The following is a 19,392-nucleotide window of genomic DNA, read 5'->3' on the forward strand; positions in this document are numbered from 1 at the left end:
TCACAATAATATATCAAATCCTTCACAAAAGAAAAAAATATGTATATCTCTAGGGCTCCTACCTTTTCTCCAGGGTCTTCTGTGTTGTGTACTGGACCTCTGGTGAGACCCATCCTTGTGATTTCAGATTTGGGGTCTGAACAGGCTGAGTGGGTATGGGGGTCATTGGCAGCCCTATCACCTCCCCTCCACCCTTATCTCACTGCCCAGCACCACACAGCCATCCCTACTTGAAACTTTATCCTTATACCTTCTCCAGGTGGGAGCCAGCATAAAGCAGAAATTGGTTCTTTGTGCAGGGTTAGTGCCTGATCATCACTCCTGGCTTTCTCTCTTGGCCTCCAGACATGCCCACAAGGCTCTGCATAAGCAAGTTTGGGTCTCTAGCTGCTGACCATTACCAGCAGTTGCTCTGCTGTCTCGTCCAGGGCCAAACAGCCCATGCCACAGCTGAATATGTTGAGTTATTTCCCCACATGTGACATCAGTTTCACAGAAGCCTGACAGGAAGTCTACCCAATTGCAACAGGAGTGCCACTGAAACCAGCCTGATGAGGGGACACGTGGGAACAGTGTCATCCAGTGCCTGGTTGTTTAATGATGCCCAGTGAGTACACTGGTGCATGATCCAGGTGTGACATGGTGCAAGCAATATGAATGGAACATACCTCCACCATTCATGTGGGGTCACCATCAGGGACACATCCTAAGTGTCGTAAAAGCTCCTACCCAAGACTAGGTTTTCCAGATCATGGACTTTACATGCCTAAAGGTTTAATGATGGTAACTCTTACCTCACTTTTTCACAGGAGACTTCCTGTTCACTGTATGCCCCACCCCTTTCCCCAGAATCCCAGGGATATCTGCAGAGTCCAGGTGAGCATCAATCCATGTGAGGGATGGAGGACCCTTTGCCCACACCCTCCTTTGGGGGCTCTAGAGAGCTTTTTAAGGAAAGTCCCAGCTTTGTAGTAGGGAGGAGGCTACAGAGGTGGTACATCTCCCTGGCATTGAGCATCAAGACGATCCCAGACAGGTAATGCCAGAGGAAGGGGTGCTCTCCTGTGCTGTGAGTGCTTTCAGAGTAGACAGAAACATGTTTCCTGCAATCCACATATACTGAAAACCTAAATTATCCATGCAGGTAGGAGCAAAGCAATTCACAAAGAGAAATGGTAGAATTTCTTGATTCCCAAAGCAGCGTTGATAGACAGCAAGAGTGATGTCATGCAAAAAAAATGTATGAGTCTAAAGATAGAAATAGCATCTTAAGGATATTCAAGTACCGATTCCAAAAGTATTATTTAAAAAAAATTTTTTAGTGTTTTCACGTGATGTACATTGGGACAAATCAAAAGAAATACAAATATTAAATGTCATATGGAAGTTAAACCCACTGATTATTAGACTTAATCATGAACATATAGGGAAACTACCTGCCTCAAACTTTCTGCCACTTTGATAAATCACAAAGTGGTGGTGATAAGGAGACTTGTTTGGGGCTATGGTCCTACTACAGGAAAATGGGGGAAGAGTGATCAAAGCAAGATGGGACATTAGTAACCCCTTTATCTGTGTAAATGTAGAAGCAGACACTTCTTAGAGGGGGCTCTCTAATAACACTGAGGATGTCTCATATACACATATTTGTGCAAAACTAAATAAAATGAAAGCGGTCCATGTATGAAGGCCCAGGGAATCTTCTTAGGTTTAATCAAATAATCAGGCTTACTTAGCTCTCAGATTCACTCAGAAGGATAGCAGACAGAATCAAAGCATTTCAAGGGAGCAGCATCTGATCATTCTCTTCAGTGGGAGAAGTTCTTGAAACAGTCCATAATGCAGCCCAGGTGCTGGTCTCTGCCCACCTCGTCCCTAAGTGACAGCTTAGGTGGAAGATGAATTTACACCTGTGAAAGTGGCATCTACCCTGTGGTAGAATCCTCATCATTTTGGAGTCAATGCCTTTTGCATCAAGTTCATGTGCATAGCTTCCAGACCCCTGGTAAGTGCATGCCCAATTACAAGGGTCACTGCATTCAGAGATGCCCAAGCTATGTATGGGTTCCCACACTTGTTATAATTCGTCAGATATTCCTCCTAGCCAAATACAACTGACCAAGCAGAAGCCATTTTTACAATAGATAATTTTGTCTAGAAAGTTAGCTGACATTCTTCCTTTCTTAGGTTTCCTAAAAAGAGCTAGAGATTTAGTCTGAGATTAAATTTGTCCTGGAGAAATAGAAAGGGTATTAAACTTTTACCCGCAAGAATGAAAGTGATTTACAGTTACTTGTTTTCTTTATCAAGCATCATTTTATTTTTCAAATTACTTAAAAGAAACACATTCCATGTTTTGTTTGTGTGCTTATCCAAAAAAAAAGCATTGTGATGCTTAGTGTAAAAAGAGTTTAAAGGTTTTTAAATTGTAAACCATTTAAGCAACCTAATTAGATCAAACACATCTGGGAATTTCTGAGTATGTACACGAGGAAAAAGTTAGTTAAAGCAACCTGACTTTTAAAATCTTGGATCATTCACTAGCTTTCTGAACGCTCAATGTCAAAAAAACTGATATGAAGAATTAAATACTATTGACCACAAGAGGGAAGCCTAGTCCCGCTTTTACTACGCTTTAGGAAAAAACAAAAAACAAAAAAAAAAAACCTCAAAGGAAAGCCATGTTTACTAAGAAGCTTTAAAATATTCACCAATAAACACAGTTTACAAGACAAAACAACTGTCATCCCCACCTGAGGCTGCATTTGTGATGGGAGTGGTTTTAGTGTTTTGAATGGACTCGTTCTTGGACTCCACATATTACTGGCTATAGAGTTAGAGACGTGATTTACAAAACTACCTTCCCACTTTCTAAGTGAGACATTGACCAAAGGTCTAGACTTCTGTAAATCTTGGTTTCCTCAGAATAAATTGGAAATATAATGGTAGAAAATATAATGGTAATATTTAAGATGATATTTACTATTTTATTAGTAATATTTTAATTGGTAAGGGAGAAAGACAGCACCAAAAAAAAAAAAAAAAGACTTTCAGTAAAACCAGTGACAGTTCTCTGGCCGATTTCTCACCTTTCTTTCTACCATAAAAACTTCAAAGTTCAAAAGTAACCTTATATCAAAAATAGGTAATTCTCTCTCATCATAGTTAGATAAAAACATTGATTTTGCTAAAGCATTTTACGGCATTGGTCATTTCTCATGTATTATCCTATCTAAGTCTTGAAATGCCCTGTGTGTTAGATGACATTCATCCACTCATGTTCTCCCGTGTTCTACTGTGCTCACCTAACAAACTTCCCTCTTACGCTGCACGCTTGACCTGTGCTATGTCAACGCGAACGAGAGCCACCTTCTCATCATGACCTCTATTTTTTGAAAATTTCTTTCATTTGTCATAACATTCAGACTTGAAACCTAACTACAAGGTACTTTTTGATCATTTTCTACCACCTTCCTTATCCTAATCCAGCCAGTAAGCAGTCCTAGGGATTCATTCCTCACGTTTAACTTTGCCACGGGGTGGCAAAGATGATAGATGGAGCTGGAAATGGCTCTGAAAATAATTTGCCAAAACGTGGAAAGAACAGAAGGTTGAAGGAGTGAATCAGCCATTGTCCAGGCGCAAGGAGGCAGCTGGTGAAGGCAGCCACTCTCAGGCTTCACTGGTGATTTTTCGAATGAAACTTTTCCTTCACAGTCTCTCAACTACCAAGTTCAGCCTATTAGAAGAGAAAAGAAAATTGGGAATTATACAACAATCTGACTCTAGATGTTCAAATCATAACAATGGGGCCTGTGGAAATATTCTGAGATGTGGATTTGAAGTTTCCAACCCCTCTCCCCACGTGTGTGTGTGTGTGTGTGTCTGCAATTCCTTATGTACAAAAGCTAAACAAAGAAAAGTGATTTTGCACCCCTGAGAGCCTGTACAAACTCAGGCCTTTGAAACATCAGATTTCAAGTGGAGGTAAAGAAAAAAATGAATCAAACTCTCAAACTCTCATCCTCCCAGGGTAGAGATGAGCCCAAACACCACGGACCCCTTTATTCACACAGGACATCTTAGGAAGGTCCATTAACCCATCATCCCAGCACATTTGTTGATGTCATCAGTTGGCAGTTTTCAGTCTGACACGGGTTTATTTCAGCAGATTAGCCTTTGCCCCCTCTCAGGATGGAGAGGAGACATGATAGAGAACAAGGAGAGTTTTTTACATGGGGACTTGGGGAGGAAATGCCTAGATCAATATCCTCAAAGATCCTCTGGTAGGAAGTCCCCAGCAGGAGAAATACCATGAAGACTCTGAATGCTAGAGGGAAAAGGAGGGAAAGGCAGATAAGGAAGGGGCTGGAGGCTCTCAGAGCTCAAACCACACAAACATGAAGCAGAGAGGTCCCAGACTTGACCTGGGTCCAAGGAGAAAGCGATCTCATTTCCAAGCCCTCACCTTTTACTCCAAAATAACATTTTCTCTGGTTCTAAGTTTGGACTGTGGGGAGAACCCGAGTGAACTATGGGGGAAATAGAGATACAGAGATAGAGGTAGAGAGATATATTTGCATTTAGTAGTTCTTTTTTTTTAATTCCTATTTGCTTCTATGGTCTTGTCTGTATAGTAGGGAATAAAACCAAGAATATTACCTTTCCCAGGCTCTCCCTACCCCCGGTTTCTGAATGTGGTCTACATTCTGCCAGTGAAACTTAGGAGCGCGAGATTCGGGAAGCAGAGACAGGCTGAAGGTTTCTCAGGTCGTGGATACAAGGATTCACAGACAGGGATCTTGTGTTGGCAGCATCCTTGTGTTCCCAAGACATTCCTTCCCCCTGAGCTCTAAAGGAGCCATGATGTCAGCAGTGGTTCCTACAGGTCCCTCCCTCTCAAAGTTAGGGGTCTGTACTGACTTGTGCTCCTCCAGGCTTCCAAAAGTTTTGAGGTGTAATTCCCTATAATAGAGTAGAATTGTAATAAATAATCCCATTTAGGGTGTCCTCAGGGATTTCTACTTCCTGAATGAACTCTGACTGGTACAGAGGCTCCTCGCCTTTTAACGCTACCGAGACAACCTCATTCAGGTGCCCTCAGAAATTCCCTCAAACACACAGGAAGTTAGGGGTCAGGAGGAAACAGGGAACCATGATTAATGTCCAAATAGAAAGTTCTTTCTCATCACAGAGAAAGGGAACTCAAAGTCTATTCTAAAGATTCCCCAGTTTAGTAATCTCATGAGGAGAACCAATCAGTGTTTTAGGACTAAACGACATCATAAGTTGCTGAGCAACATCTTGGGTTGAAGGTGCTATTACAACATGTAGAACACAGAGACATATATAGTCTCTGAGTTTACTGTACATATATTGAGCATCTTGTAAGAACAAGGCATTGTGGCAGCCAGCAAAGGGCAAGCACAGAAAAATTATATTGGTTAGGTGTGATTAGAGGAGGTTAGGATAGAGAAGATTACAAACCTAAATTATAGGATCAGACTCTCAGCAGAGACTGATACTGTAAAAGTCTCCTCTGGCCCATTCCATTGCCTCCAGGACACACAGTCCTCAACAATTTTAGGGCAGAATTGTGTGTGCGTCCTCCCAGGCATCCAGAAGTCAGGATCAGAGGATGTTCAAAGCCCTTAGATACCGGCTTCCCTGGTGGCGCAGTGGTTGAGAGTCCGCCTGCTGATGCAGGGGACACGGGTTCGTGCCCCGGTCCGGGAAGATCCCACATGTCGTGGAGCGGCTGGGCCCGTGAGCCATTGTCGCTGGGCCTGTGCGTCCGGAGCCTGTGCTCCGCAACGGGAGAGGCCACAACAGTGAGAGGCCAGCATACAGAAAAAAAAAAAAAGCCCTTAGATACAATCCAAAAATCAGCCATGTGTAGAGTCTTGGCTCTTCTGAACTGGGAGGGGAGTAGTAGGGCAGGATGAGACCTCAGCAGTGTAAAAAACACTGTGGAAAACCCACCCTAAGTATATGTGTCATGACTGATCTTCAAGAGTAAACTCACCGTCTCATGAGCCGCCACACTGCCAGGTCTCTCCTCCTTGGAAGTATTTGGATTCCAGCCCTTTCTAGGGTTGGTTTAACACTTTCCTTTCTGTTTTGCTATATTTTCAAAAAATGAGGGTCAGTCAACATGTGCTAACTTTCAGTATTCTCAACAGTGAACATCAAGATAAATTCTTTGAATCAGAACTTTCATCATGAGGAAGTAATGGTAAAGCCCTCCTACCGGTTGTTATCTCTAGTCTTCCAGGAAATAAGCTCTGCCCCATTTACTCTCTTTATTCATCTATCTGATTCTTCAGGAAACGTATGTGCCCAAAAGTCTTTTCCAATCTCAGGACATATTTAAGGTAATGGGAGTTAGGAATAGGTTTCCCCCTTTCCGGTCTACTATCTCCAGTAACCACTACCTACGTTCCAAGGTGTAGCTTTCCATACATCTCCAGCTTTGGGAGTGTTGGAACTCAGAGTTTCTCTTCTGATGTTCTCCTGAACTGTCAGGGATCCCAAACTCTTGGGTAGAGTTGGCCACCTTGGAGTCTAGGACACTGGAGGGAGCCTGAAGCAGTAAGAGACGCCTTAAGGGCAGCTCTATCACCCAACACTGCCAAGATTCAGGCATTCCTCATAGCCTGACCATTTACCTTCTTTTTAGATGAACTACTGTCCCTTAAATAAATTCCCCGGCTGTCACAGCACAGAGACATGACCTGCCACTAACTCTTATCTTAGGATATTTCCATTGATTCTATCCTCACTAATGTGCTTCAGGCAGATCCATTTCTGGCACTGGGATTGGGATGGAAGAGTCTCTGAGTGATTGCCCATCATTCCTGAAAACTCGATTTTTTTGTTCTTTTTGTTTGGTTGTGAGTTTGTTTGATTGATTAAGAAGTTCCTTTTCATCTAATGAACAAAGCATCACCTTTCCTGGACCCTTTGCAAAAGCCCATCCCTTAGCAACAGCAGTGTCATATCAAATGATTTTTCTGATTGGCTGCAGCTCAACTAATTTTAAATTTTAATCAGTCGGACTCTGAAACCCTACATTCTCTTTACTTGTATTCCAGTCTGTTGTGACCCATCTTGAGCTCTACTGACCCTCATCGAGACACCTAAAAAGAAAATGGCCATAATTGGAGTCCCAATACCAGGATTTTTCATCACTGTCCTGATAAGCCTTCAGGAATCATGGGCTATCACAGGTAAGTGCTGAAAGAATCAAAAGTAGGGATAAATAAGTTCTGAGAGCATCGCAGAAGTGAACTGTGGACATTTGAAAGACAATCTTTGGAGTGAAAAAGAAGAGTGACAGGTATTTTCTCGGTCTAACTCTAATGTTATAATAAATTGTAGTTACAAGAGTTCTCTGCTCACCAGCAATTGAAGTAAAATTTAGATTAGAGAAGCAAAACTCAATTGTATACTGATTAATACTATTGACTTTTATATAAGCCAAACTTTCAGGGAAATATTTTCTGACAGGCATTAACAAGATACCTTTCTGCTCTTTAAATTTTCATTCCTGGAAAATTAGTAAAAATTAAAAACCTCATGTAATTTCATGAGGATTAAGTCAGAAAAAAATATGAGATTTCTTGGCGCCTGTTCTTAACTATTTTTGCCATGGTAGCTATCTTTTGGCCTGTCAATTCTGTCAGCCTATTTGGAGCACAGACATTATACTAAAGATCACTAGAAAGGAAAATCACCAAAAAGCAACCGTTCACCCAAGGGAGGGGGAAGGGCAGCCATGCTGATATGAATTGCATTTAATTTACTGTCTCTTGGGACGGTGATAACCCCAGTTACAGTGGATCGTAAAAGGATCTTTGGTCGCTGTAACTTAATAATATTCTTAAGAGAGTAGAAAAATTGAGTAAGGAAGTGAAGTGTCTGATATTACTCTCTACCATCTCCAGAGCAAATATTGTGCCGTTGTGAAGGTGTACTGTGAAAAAACATTCTTCGCCCAGAGTGACCCCCAAAGAAGGTGGCAGGTAGACTGGAAATAAGTAAAGTAATAACCTAACTCCAAGACCCATGATGACAGTGTAGGTTTTTATTGCCCAGAAAGAGCCACATACAAGGATGCCTTCCAGGAAAGATAGCTTCCCCTGGAGCTAAAAGAGGAAGTTAGAATGTGTGTGTGTGTGTGTGTGTGTGTGTGTGTGTGTGTGTCTAGCTGCAAATCCTAAATAAATCCCTAGGTTTATCAATAGACAGTCAGATTTTAAAAGCCACCGCTCATTTACATGCACCACAGAGACAGCATACTCTTCAATTGTAGCTTTCTTATTTCAAGTCCATTATTCCCTTGGTGTAGATTATTCTCACTATCAACCATAATAGAATATGTCCCTCAATGACAGTCTCAATCTAAAGATCTTTAAGGTGCAAGGGAATGTTGGTGAGGTCAATCCAAATATAGTACTTCCCTCAGAGGGATGCAGGGTGTGGGTGTGGATACAGGAAAGTGAGTGCTCTACAATGCTACAAGATCTCAAACTTAATTATTTGCGTACCACAATCTCCAGTTATATAGTCCATGGGTCTGGCCCTTAAACATAAAGCAGTTTCTGATGCTAAAGTACTTGTTGTAATCCCGATGATATACTAAGAAATTACTTAAAACTAGTCTCATTTCATCTTAAAAACAAACCCAACATGGAAGCAAAACCACAGTAGAATATAATGGGAAAACTGCATATAAATAGATAAAGTAATCTACTCAAGATCACTAGGTAGCTGAACGAGAATTCGAGATTTAATTTGATTCCAGAGTTCAAACCCAACCTTTTAAACATTGTTTCTCTCTTCTTAGAGTTATGGTGCTCTGAGACATGCCCTGGGATTCTGGCTTAAATTATTTAATTCCTAGGTCAAGAGAGTGAGAGAACATTTCTCTCTTAGGGGCGACTGCTGAAATTCTAAAGAGGGAATCATTTCTCAGGCAGTAACATAGAGACAAACAAAAGCTTCACGAGACTCTAGTTTTTCAGCCCTCATTTCCTCAATCCACACTCTCTACATTGAACCTTTGCTTGTCCACTCCCAGCTCTGTTGAACACGAATGTCCTTCACCCAGGCTTCATCTTCCCACTCATCCCTACTCTCCATCACTCCTCCTTTCCACTTGGCCCTCTCTTTCCACTACCCCTGCCCACATGTGTGTGTCTCACATCCTGGGTTCTTCTTCAACTCTCTCTCCTGGTTCCCACCCTAATTCCCTTTCTTGTCTTTTCAGAGGATCACGTGATCATCCAGGCTGAGTTCTCTCTGTCCCCTGATCAATCAAACGAGTTTATGTTTGACTTTGATGGTGATGAGATTTTCCACGTGGATATGGAAAAGAGGGAGACAGTGTGGCGGCTTAAAGAATTTGGAAATTTTGCCAGCTTTCAGGCTCAGGGTGCATTGGCCAATATGGCTGTGGGAAAAGCCAACCTGGACATCTTGATAAAGCGCTCCAACCACACCCCAAACACCAATGGTAACTCTCTCTGCTGCACTCCTAGGCTTGGGAATTATAGCTTTAAATAGATACTTCAGCTCTTTGGGTTATGTTACTGTGACTGCCTTTCCCTCCCAGGGACCTGTTCTTGCCATATGCTAGCTCCAAATTCTCATGCCACCAGCCCAAGAACTTTATGAGTTTGTTTCTTTCTTGATGTGCTCACATCTCGTCTCTAGCATCTACAGTCTCTCATAAAGTCATTGCCCTGAATCCATGCTGGGGGAGCCAGGAATGAGGTCCTTGGGTATCTTACACCTCAATGTTGGTTCCCGTTCATGGGGGAGGGTATCAGAGCTGGGTATCTGAGACCATGACACAGATTCTCAGGGCACAATTTCGATTGCTTTTTCAGCCTTGGTGGGAGGGAGAAGGGCAGGGTTAAGCAGGGGAGGCTAATTTCTGTCACCTGTCCCCCAGTACCTCCAGAAGTGACTGTGCTCTCAAACACCCCTGTGGAACTGGGAGAGCCCAACATCCTCATCTGTTTCATCAACAAGTTTTCCCCACCAGTGATCAATGTCACATGGCTTCAAAATGGCAAACCTGTCACCACAGGAGTGTCAGAGACAGTCTTCCTGCCCAGGAATGACCACCTTTTCCGCAAGTTTCACTACCTCCCCTTCGTGCCCTCAGACGAGGATGTCTACGACTGCAAGGTGGAGCACTGGGGTTTGGAGGAGCCTCTTCTCAAGCACTGGGGTAAGAACCATCCTTCAATCTCCTGTATTTTACGGTTTTCTCCTGTGATGCATGTGTCTGGCCCTTTGGGGCCACAAGTCCCCTAACTGTTTCATAACAGCTGCTCCAGTTCCTGTTCCTGGTCTCCCATTGCTCAGCTTTCCCCACTTGTAATCTGTAATTCCCTTAATACATCATCCTGTCTTCCTCTTATTTAGTTGATGAAAAAATATTCTTTTGACTAAGTACCCTATATTTGATCCTAAGTGCTGCTCCCTACCACATGCATTACTTCTGTACTCTGATTTATTTTTCCCCAGAGTATGAAGCTCCAACCCCCCTCACAGAGACCACAGAGAACGCAGTGTGTGCCCTGGGCCTGGTTGTGGCTCTGGTGGGCATCATTGTTGGGACGATCTTCATCATCAAGGGTGTACGCAAAGGCAACACTGTTGAACACCGAGGGCCTCTGTGAGGCACCTGCAGGTGGGTTTGATGTGGTCAGAGGAAGACATATATGGAATGATCCAGAGGAAGGAAACAGAGTGAGGGAAAGGACATGTGATGCCTTTAAGGGAAAACAAGTGCAAAAGTCATGGCCCTTGATTTATCTTTGCTGGACAAAATCAGACATTGCCGTCATCTGATATTCCAAAGCCTCACAGTCCTATGTCCCTTTCCATACATGTGCCCCTAAAACCACACCTCCTGTCTTAGAACTTATCTCCAGTGCCTAAAATAATTGTTTCACATTAGAATACTGAGTCCTGTGATCTGGGAAAGTCAACTTCAAGATTAAGACTCTTCCTGGCTTATATTTCCTGAGCAGGATATCTGTTCTGAAGCATTTCCAGAGCTTCACTCTTTGGGGTTTAGGGTAGAGTCACTGTATGAAGTGGAAATCTCTTGGAGGCCAAAGCCTGTTTTTGCCCCTCCATTCTGAAAAATAGTGTCAGAAGGTCTAAGAGAAAGTAAAGCGTGGTCTGCTCATTCACGCTTACTTGGAAGGTTTGAAAGGTTGTATTTACAACCGGTCACACAAATACTAAGAGACTGTTCCAAAGTCAAAGGATTAAAGGTGAAGAGGAAGGAATCTAAAGGTGAGAGCTCAAAATATTCATCTTAAACTCTATAGTAACTGTGTGTGTCCTGCTACAGGTAATGGACTTTGTTAAAGAGAAGATCGGTGAAGATATTTCTGCTTTAATAGCTTTACAAACCCAGCAGTACTCCGATTTTTCACCTCAGTGACAGCAACCATCCTTCAGCACTTCCCAACCCTTTAGCTACTCTAAGAGTAAAGACGCCTTCTACAATCTCCAAATTCTAATGTCTAGTTATTCCCTATCTATTGCTCCTTCCTGTATTGGCTTTCCCTCCATTTTCCACTGTCTTTTTATTATCACCATGTAATGCCTTTGGAATAGAGCCCATAGGATCCTTTCTCTGCTATGGAACCTTTTGAATATTCTATGGGCTATCTCTTGTAAAGTTATTATTTTGAGTTTCTTCTGACTGCAATTGTGATTTTTCTGAATACAATAAACTTTGAGTCGGTCTTCAGTGGAGTTTTTGGTATCTGAGCCAATTCTTCATGGTGGCTGGGGAGTATATGTGATCCTTTCATCCTGAAATGTCTGAATGTTAAATGTATCTTATAGGCTCTGTAGTTAATCAGAAATAGCCTGGTTCATTAGGACTCAAGTCCATTCAGAGGATCTTCCAGCAATCCAGTTGCTGTGGTCTGGTCCTCATATAGAAAACCCTAGAGTAGAGTTTATTTGTTGAGAGATGACTTAGCAACAGGTTCATAATCTGGTTTGGATTCTTCAGCTTCCAAATCAATGAGATATCTGGATCTTCAGGAGAGTGAATCTTAAATCCTAAGGAAGACTTCTGATAACGGATGAGACAGATGGTGGGGAACAGATGGTGGTGGAGCGGTGAGAAGAATAGAGGAGCGTTCATATACATAACAGGATATCTAAATCAACACCACGCATTTTAGACTTAAGGAGGCATGAGATTGGACACTGAGATTGACATTACCACTTTCTTCTTTTTTTTAAATATCTTTACTTGACTATAATTGCTTTACAATGTTGTGTTGGTTTATGCTGTATAACAAAGTGAATCAGCTATACGTACACATACATCTCCAAACCTCCTCCTTCTTGCATCTCCCTCACACCCTCCCTATCCCACCCCTCTAGGTAGTCACAAAACACAGAGCTGATCTCCCTGTGCTATGTAGCTGCTTCCCACTAGCTATCTATTTTACATTTGGTAGTGTATATATATTAATACCACTCTCTCACTTCATCCCAGCTTACGCTTCCACCTCCCCGTGTCCTCAAGTCTATTCTCTGTGCCTGTGTCTTTATTCATGTCCTGCCCCTAGGTTCATAGGAAGCATTTTTATTTTTTTTTCCATATATATGTGTTGTGTTAGCATGCTGTACTTGTTTTTCTCTTTCTGGCTTACTTCACTCTGTATGACAGACACTAGGTCCATCCACCTCACTACAAATAACTCAATTTTGTTTCTTTTTATGGCTGAGTAATACTCCATTGTATATTTGTGCCACATCTTCTTTATCCATTCATCTGTCGGTGGACACCTAGATTGCTTCCATGTTCTGGCTATTGTAAATAGTGCTGCAGTGAACATTGTGGTACATGACTCTTTTTGAATTAATGTTTTCTCAGGGTATATGCCCAGTAGTGGGATTGCTGGGTTGTATAAAAGCTCTACTTTTAGTTTTTTAAGGAACATCCATACTGTCCTCCATAGTGGCTGTATCAACTTACATTCCCACCAACAGTGCAAGAGGGTTCCCTTGTCTCCACACCCTCTCCAGCATTTATTTTTTGTACATTTTTTGATGATGGCCATTCGGACCAGTGTGAGCTGATACCTCATTGTAGTTTGATTTGCATTTCTCTGATGATTAGTGATGTTGAGCATCCTTTCATGTGTTTGTTGGCAATCTGTATATCTTCTTTGGAGAAATGTCTGTTTAGGTCTTCTGCCCATTTTTGGATTGGGTTGTTCGTTTTTTTGATATTGAGCTGCATGAGCTGCTTGTATATTTTGGAGGTTAATCCTTTGTCAGTTGCTTCATTTGCAAATATTTTCTCCCATTCTGAGTGTTGTCTTTTGGTCTTGTTTATGGTTTCCTTTGCTGTGCAAAAGCTTTGAAGTTTCATGAGGTCCCATTTGTTTATTTTTTTTATTTTCATTTCTCTAGGAGGTGGATCATAAAGGATCTTGCTGTGATTTATGTCATAGAGTGTTCTGCCTGTGTTTTCCTGTAAGAGTTTGATAGTGTCTGGCCTTACATTTAGGCCTTTAATCCATGTTGAGTTTATTTTTGTGTGTGGTGTTAGGAAGTGTTCTAATTTCATTATTATCAATTTTGTTTATCTTCTCAAAGAACGAGCTTTTAGTTTTATTGATCTTTGCTATTGTTTCCTTCATTTCTTTTCCATTTATTTCTGATCTGATCTTTATGATTTCTTTCCTTCTGCTAACTATGGGGGTTTTTGCTCTTCTTTCTCTAATCGCTTTAGGTGTAAGTTTAGGTTGCTTATTTGAGATTTTTCTTGTTTCTTGAAGTAGGATTGTATTGCTATCAACTTCCCTCTTAGAACTGCTTTTCCTGCATCCCATAGGTTTTGGGTCATCGTGTTTTCATTGTCATCTGTTTCTAGGTATTTTTTGATTTCCTCTTTGATTTTTTTCAGTGATCTCTTAGTTAACTTTTTGTAGTGTATTGTTTAGCCTTCATGTGTTTGTATTTTTTCAGCTTTTTTCCTGTAATTGATATCTAGTTTCATAGCATTCTGGTCAGAAAAGATACTTGATACGATTTCAATTTTCTTAAATTTACCAAGGCTTGATTTGTGACCCAAGATATGATCTATCCTGGAGAATGTTCCATAAGCACTTGTGAAGAAAGTGTATTCTGTTGTTTTTGGATGGAATGTCTTATAAATAATCAATTTAGTCCATCTTGTTTAATGTGTCATTTAAAGCTTGTGTTTCCTTACTTATTTTCATTTTGGTTGATCTGTCCATTGGTGAAAGTGGGGTGTTAAAGTCCCCTGCTATGATTGTGTTACTGTCGATTTCCCCTTTTATGGCTGTTAGCATTTGCCTTATGTATTGAAGTGCTATGTTGGGTGCATAAATATTTACAACTTATGGATTGATCCATTGATCATTATGTAGTGTCCTTCTTTGTCTCTTGTAATAGTGTTTATTTTAAAGTCTATTTTGTCTTATATGAGAATTGCTACTCCACCTTTCTTTTGAGTTCCATTTGCATGGAATATCTTTTTCCATTCCCTCACTTTCAGTCTGTATGTATCCCTAGGTCTGAAGTGGGTCTCTTGTAGACAGCGTATATACAGGTCTTGTTTTTGTATCCATTCAGCCAGTCTATGTCTTTTGGTGGGAGCATTTAATCCATTTACATTTAAGGTAATTATTGATATCTATGTTCCTATTACCATATTCTTAATTGTTTTGGGTTTGTTTTTGTAGGTCTTTTCCCTCTCTTGTGTTTCCTGCCTAGAAAAGTTCCTTTAGCATTTGTTGCAAAGCTGGTTTGGTGGTGCTGAATTCTCTTTGCTTTGGCTTGTCTGTAAAGGTTTTAATTTCTCCGTCGAATCTGAATGAGATCTTTGCTGGGTAGAGTAACCTTGGTTGTAGGTTTTTCCCTTTCATCACTCTAACCATTTTCTTAACTTAGACTGAAACTAATTTTTATCACATTGAGTTATTATGAAAATGTCAAATTAAAATGCAAGCAAAATAGTTAGATATCATGCTTAGTGATATTATAAATTCCATTAGTTTTCTTCAAAATTTTTACAGCCTATTGATAAAAATCTAAGAGAAGCAAAATAAAAATAAGCCAAACAAGCACAAATCATGGCAGCATGACCTTTGAAGGGTAGCAGAATATGCCACCACACAATATGCCTCTTTGGCATAAGGATTATTTTGACCTAACAGGTGGCTTTAGATAATAGAATTTAAATTACTTGTTGGCCACAGGAGTCTGCAATACCAAATATCTCCTGCAAATATCTCTGGTATTGTAGAAACTCAAATACAAAAAATTATTAAGCCACTTGGTTAAAAGAGATTAGTGCCTCTTCATGTACATTCTTTTATTTATTTGGTACAGAATGGTTTGGTTCATGGGGCCTATGAATAGATGCCTATTTCAGCCTCTTGGTATTTTCCTTCTGATAGCCATCATTGTTGACTCCCTGACAAGCTGTGTTCTCTCAAGAGTTTTATAGGTGTTCACAGCACCATTAATACATCAGATTGTCTCACTGTGCTTTGAGAAAGAGAAACAAGATGAACAATGAGATGAACAGCAAAAACCTTCTTCAAAAGTGATTTCATAACCTGTAAGTTTCACAGTGAAAAAAGTCACCCTGATGATAACAGTGTGCTAATAACAAACACATGAGAGGATGACCAAAAGGGGGGGACTGCTGAAGTAATTACAGAAGGAGGCCATTAGACTGAGATGGCTTGAATGCCTTGGTAGCCTGCATAAGCAAACCCAAACCCAAGCCAGATCTAATATCCGTTAATGCACTCGTATCCCAGAAAACAAATTTAAGAGCAACCAGTCACAAACACCCAACTAGGCTTTTGCAAGTAAGGCGGCCACTTAAGTTATAGCCAATCAAATAATTTCCTTTCTTTCCTACTGCCTCATTTTTATAAAAGTCTTTCCCCCAGCTTATGTTGATGGAGTGCTCCTAACCACTTTCGGTTTGGCACTGCTGGATTTGAGTTGATATTCCCTCAAATAAAGTCTTGAAAAAATTTTGGTGGGTCTCAGTTTACCAGATTGTAAATGATATTGTATACTTAATTTTTGTTTAATGCCTTCATTGCCATATATAGAATATAAATCGATTTTTTGGGTTGATTTTGAATTCTGCAACCTTGATGAACTTTCTTATTAGTTGTAGCAGTGGGGATTTTTTTTGAGGGGGGGAAGCATTCCTTGGAATCAAGAAAATGATACCATTTGCAATAGCATCCAAAAATGTCAATTATCAAGGAATAAATCTAATAAAAGATGAGTGAGATTTCTATAGTGGAAACTACAAATCATCATTAAGAGAAATTAATAGAACTACATAAATGATGAGAATACAAAATTTGGAGATCGATCATAAGAGTAAATATTTTAAAGATGTCAGTTCTCTCTAAATTAATCCAAATTCAGTAAAAATCTCATTAACATCATGGCAAGGAATTTTGTTTGCTGGCTTTCTTGCTAGTTTTGTTTCTTCACTGTTTTGGGGTTTTCTTGTTGTTGTTGTTGGTGGTGGTGGTGGTGGTAGTGGTGGTGGTGGTGGTGGTGTGGGAGGATTGCCAAGCTGAATTTAAAAATTCACATGTAAATACTATAGTCTTAGATTAGCCAAAAACATTTTGAAAAAAAAACTGGAAGAAATTCAGCACAAGATAATGAAAGCTATATGAATTAACATTGTGTGATATATTAATTGATATAGTGTGGTGTTGACTCAAGTATAGACAAACTGCACAACAGAACAAAAGAGAAATTCTAGAAACAGATCCCCTCACAAATGCAATGCTCTGGTCTACGGTGACACTGCAGAGCAATGGGGGAAAGACGGTCTTTTCAATAAATGCTGCTAGGTCGTTTGAAGGTCCTTTTAAGGAAATTTAATGTGACACCTACTCAAATTTCAATAAAAACCAATTTCAGATGGATTGGAAAAATTTAGTAAGATTTAACATTGAAGCAAACGGGGCCTTGGATTTCAATTGACGGATGATCTAAATTTCTTTATCAGATGTACCACTATACAGATTGTCTTTTTTTTTTTTTTTTTTTTTGCGGTACGCGGGCTTCTCACTGTTGTGGCCTCTCCCGTTGCGGAGCACAGGCTCCGGACGCGCAAGCTCAGCGGCCATGGCTCACGGGCCCAGCCGCTGCACGGCATGTGGGATCTTCCCGGACCGGGGCACGAACCCGTGTCCCCTGCATCGGCAGGCGGACTCTCAACCACTGCGCCTCCAGGGAAGCTCCCAGATTGTCTATTTTGAGTCAGTTTTGGTAAATTATATGGAGTAGATTAAAGAAGGGTACAAATTATTTGCATTTATCTCATGGAGACGTAGATTGTATATCCCCTCCCCTTAAATCTGGACTGACCCTGTGCTCACTTAGACCATTATAATGTGATGGAAATTACTCCACACAAGTTCTGAGGCTAAGTTTGAAGAAGTCTTGTAGCTTTTACTTTCCTTTCTCGGGAGTCCTGAGGCATCAGGCTTGTCTTCACAGCTGATGGGACCACATAGCCCACGTTAGAGGCACTGGAACTTCATGCAGAGGGAGAGAGTGTCTCAGTGTCCCAGATGAGCCTCCAGAGGACCCCAGCCCCAGCTACTGTCTGACTGCAGCCATGTGAGAGACCCTCCATGAAAACCACCCACTAAGTTCAACCAACTCTTAGAATTGTGAAAAATCATCAAATAGCTACAGTTTTAAGTCACTAAGTTTGGGGATGATTTGTTACACAGAAATAGATCATGAAATTTAGTGTTTTTCAATGAATTTCATCTAAAATATCAAATCTACTGGCATAAAATTCTTTATAATATCTTCTTAGTATCTTTTTAATGCCTGTAGGATCTTTAGGAATATTATCTTTTACATTCCAGGTGTTAATAATTTGTAATTTAGATTTTTTTTCTGCTTTAGCAATCTTGTAGGTGATTTATTTAAAAAGTGAAAGAAAGAAAACCTTCTAGTTTTGTTAATTTTCTTTATTATACATTTATTTTCAATTGTATTAATTTTCTCTTTTACCTTTATTATTTCCTTTCCTCTATTTTTCAAGTTAAATTTACTTTTCCTAGATGCTTAAGATAAAAGTTTAGGTCTCGGGCTTCCCTGGTGGCGCAGTGGTTGAGGGTCCGCCTGCCGATGCAGGGGACGTGGGTTCGTGCCCCGGTCCGGGAGGATCCCACATGCCGTGGAGCAGCTGGACCCGTGAGCCGTGGCCGCTGAGCCTGCGCGTCCGGAGCCTGTGCTCCGCAACGGGAGATGCCACAGCAGTGAGAGGCCCGCGTACCGCAAAAAAAAAAAAAAAGTTTAGGTCTCTGATTTTTATATATTTTTCCTTTTATAATATAAGCATTTAAATCTATAAATTTCCCTCTGGAGATTCCTTGGGTTGCATATCACATGTACTGAAAATCTATTTTAACATTCCCATAGTTTTCTAATTTCTCATCTGATTTATTCTTTGATAAACCATGGATTATCTAGAAGTGTATTACTTCGTTTCCCAAAACCGGCTACTATCTCAGCTAAATATTCCTGATTACAGAATACAGAAAACTCAAGATAAAACAGAGAATGAAGCAAAGAAACCTACCAGACCCACATGTGACCAAAATTCAGGAATAAAAATAAAAACAATTATTGAAAACCTCTTGTTGGGGCTCAGGGAAGGCTGTTCCCAAATATGCCACAATGGCATATTGATTATTTTGAACTAGTTACTTAAGAAATGGCCAATGCAAAAGGGACACTCTGACCCTCCTGCTGTCTCCCTGAAAGCAGGAAATAATCTCTCATGTGAAAGACGCACTCCCTGCATCTGAAGGTATGACACACTTTTCACCATTCAGACCAAGAAACCTATATAAACAAACCTTGTTGCATCTTTAATTTATTGATACTACCTCAAGCCCAAACTTTGGTTAGATTCTTCGCTATTAGAGCACCCAAAACCTAAGTTTCTTTGTCCTGTCAATTACTCACAAACTTATTGTTTCTTTGTCTAAAAAGCATAAAAGCTACCTGCTTTGGCCACTTCTTAGGTCCTATTTCTAAAGACCTCCATGCACGTGAATTAAAATTTGTTTCTTTTTCTCTTGCTAATCTGTCTTGCATCAATTTTATTAATAGTCTAGCCACAGGAACTCAGGAAGGATAGAGAGGGAAATTCTCACCCTCCCGCTGCCTACCCTCCCCACCAGACACTCCCTTTCTCTCTCACTCTCTCTCTCTCTCACTCTCTCTCTCTCTCTCTCTCTCTCTCCCTCTTTTCGTTTTTGCCTACGTTTTTCCTTGAAGCTCTATCAGGCA

At 40.7% G+C, this 19,392-nt stretch overlaps 1 protein-coding gene across 1 annotated transcript; it reads left to right on the forward strand.

The window, feature by feature from the left end:
* The first annotated feature begins 7,051 nt into the window (after positions 1-7,051).
* Positions 7,052-11,787, forward strand: LOC112406844 (HLA class II histocompatibility antigen, DR alpha chain). The gene is made up of 5 exons (XM_024755850.1): positions 7,052-7,229; positions 9,272-9,517; positions 9,959-10,240; positions 10,540-10,705; positions 11,378-11,787. The coding sequence occupies exons 1-4, from the start codon at positions 7,151-7,153 to the stop codon at positions 10,692-10,694; spliced, it is 762 nt and encodes a 253-aa protein (XP_024611618.1). The 5' UTR covers positions 7,052-7,150; the 3' UTR covers positions 10,695-10,705; positions 11,378-11,787.
* The last annotated feature ends 7,605 nt before the right edge of the window (positions 11,788-19,392 follow it).

Source organism: Neophocaena asiaeorientalis, unplaced genomic scaffold, assembly GCF_003031525.2.
Source record: "Neophocaena asiaeorientalis asiaeorientalis breed wild unplaced genomic scaffold, Neophocaena_asiaeorientalis_V1.1 scaffold962, whole genome shotgun sequence".
NCBI classification, from domain to species: Eukaryota; Metazoa; Chordata; class Mammalia; order Artiodactyla; family Phocoenidae; genus Neophocaena; species Neophocaena asiaeorientalis.

Bases quoted from the DNA above. Each gene is read 5' to 3' on its own strand.
- LOC112406844 (XM_024755850.1), top strand. From the start codon at position 7,151: ATGGCCATAATTGGAGTCCCAATACCAGGATTTTTCATCACTGTCCTG. The intron at 7,230-9,271 runs GTAAGTGCTGAA...TTGTCTTTTCAG, and splicing joins GGAATCATGGGCTATCACAG to AGGATCACGTGATCATCCAG. The intron at 9,518-9,958 runs GTAACTCTCTCT...CCTGTCCCCCAG, and splicing joins CCACACCCCAAACACCAATG to TACCTCCAGAAGTGACTGTG.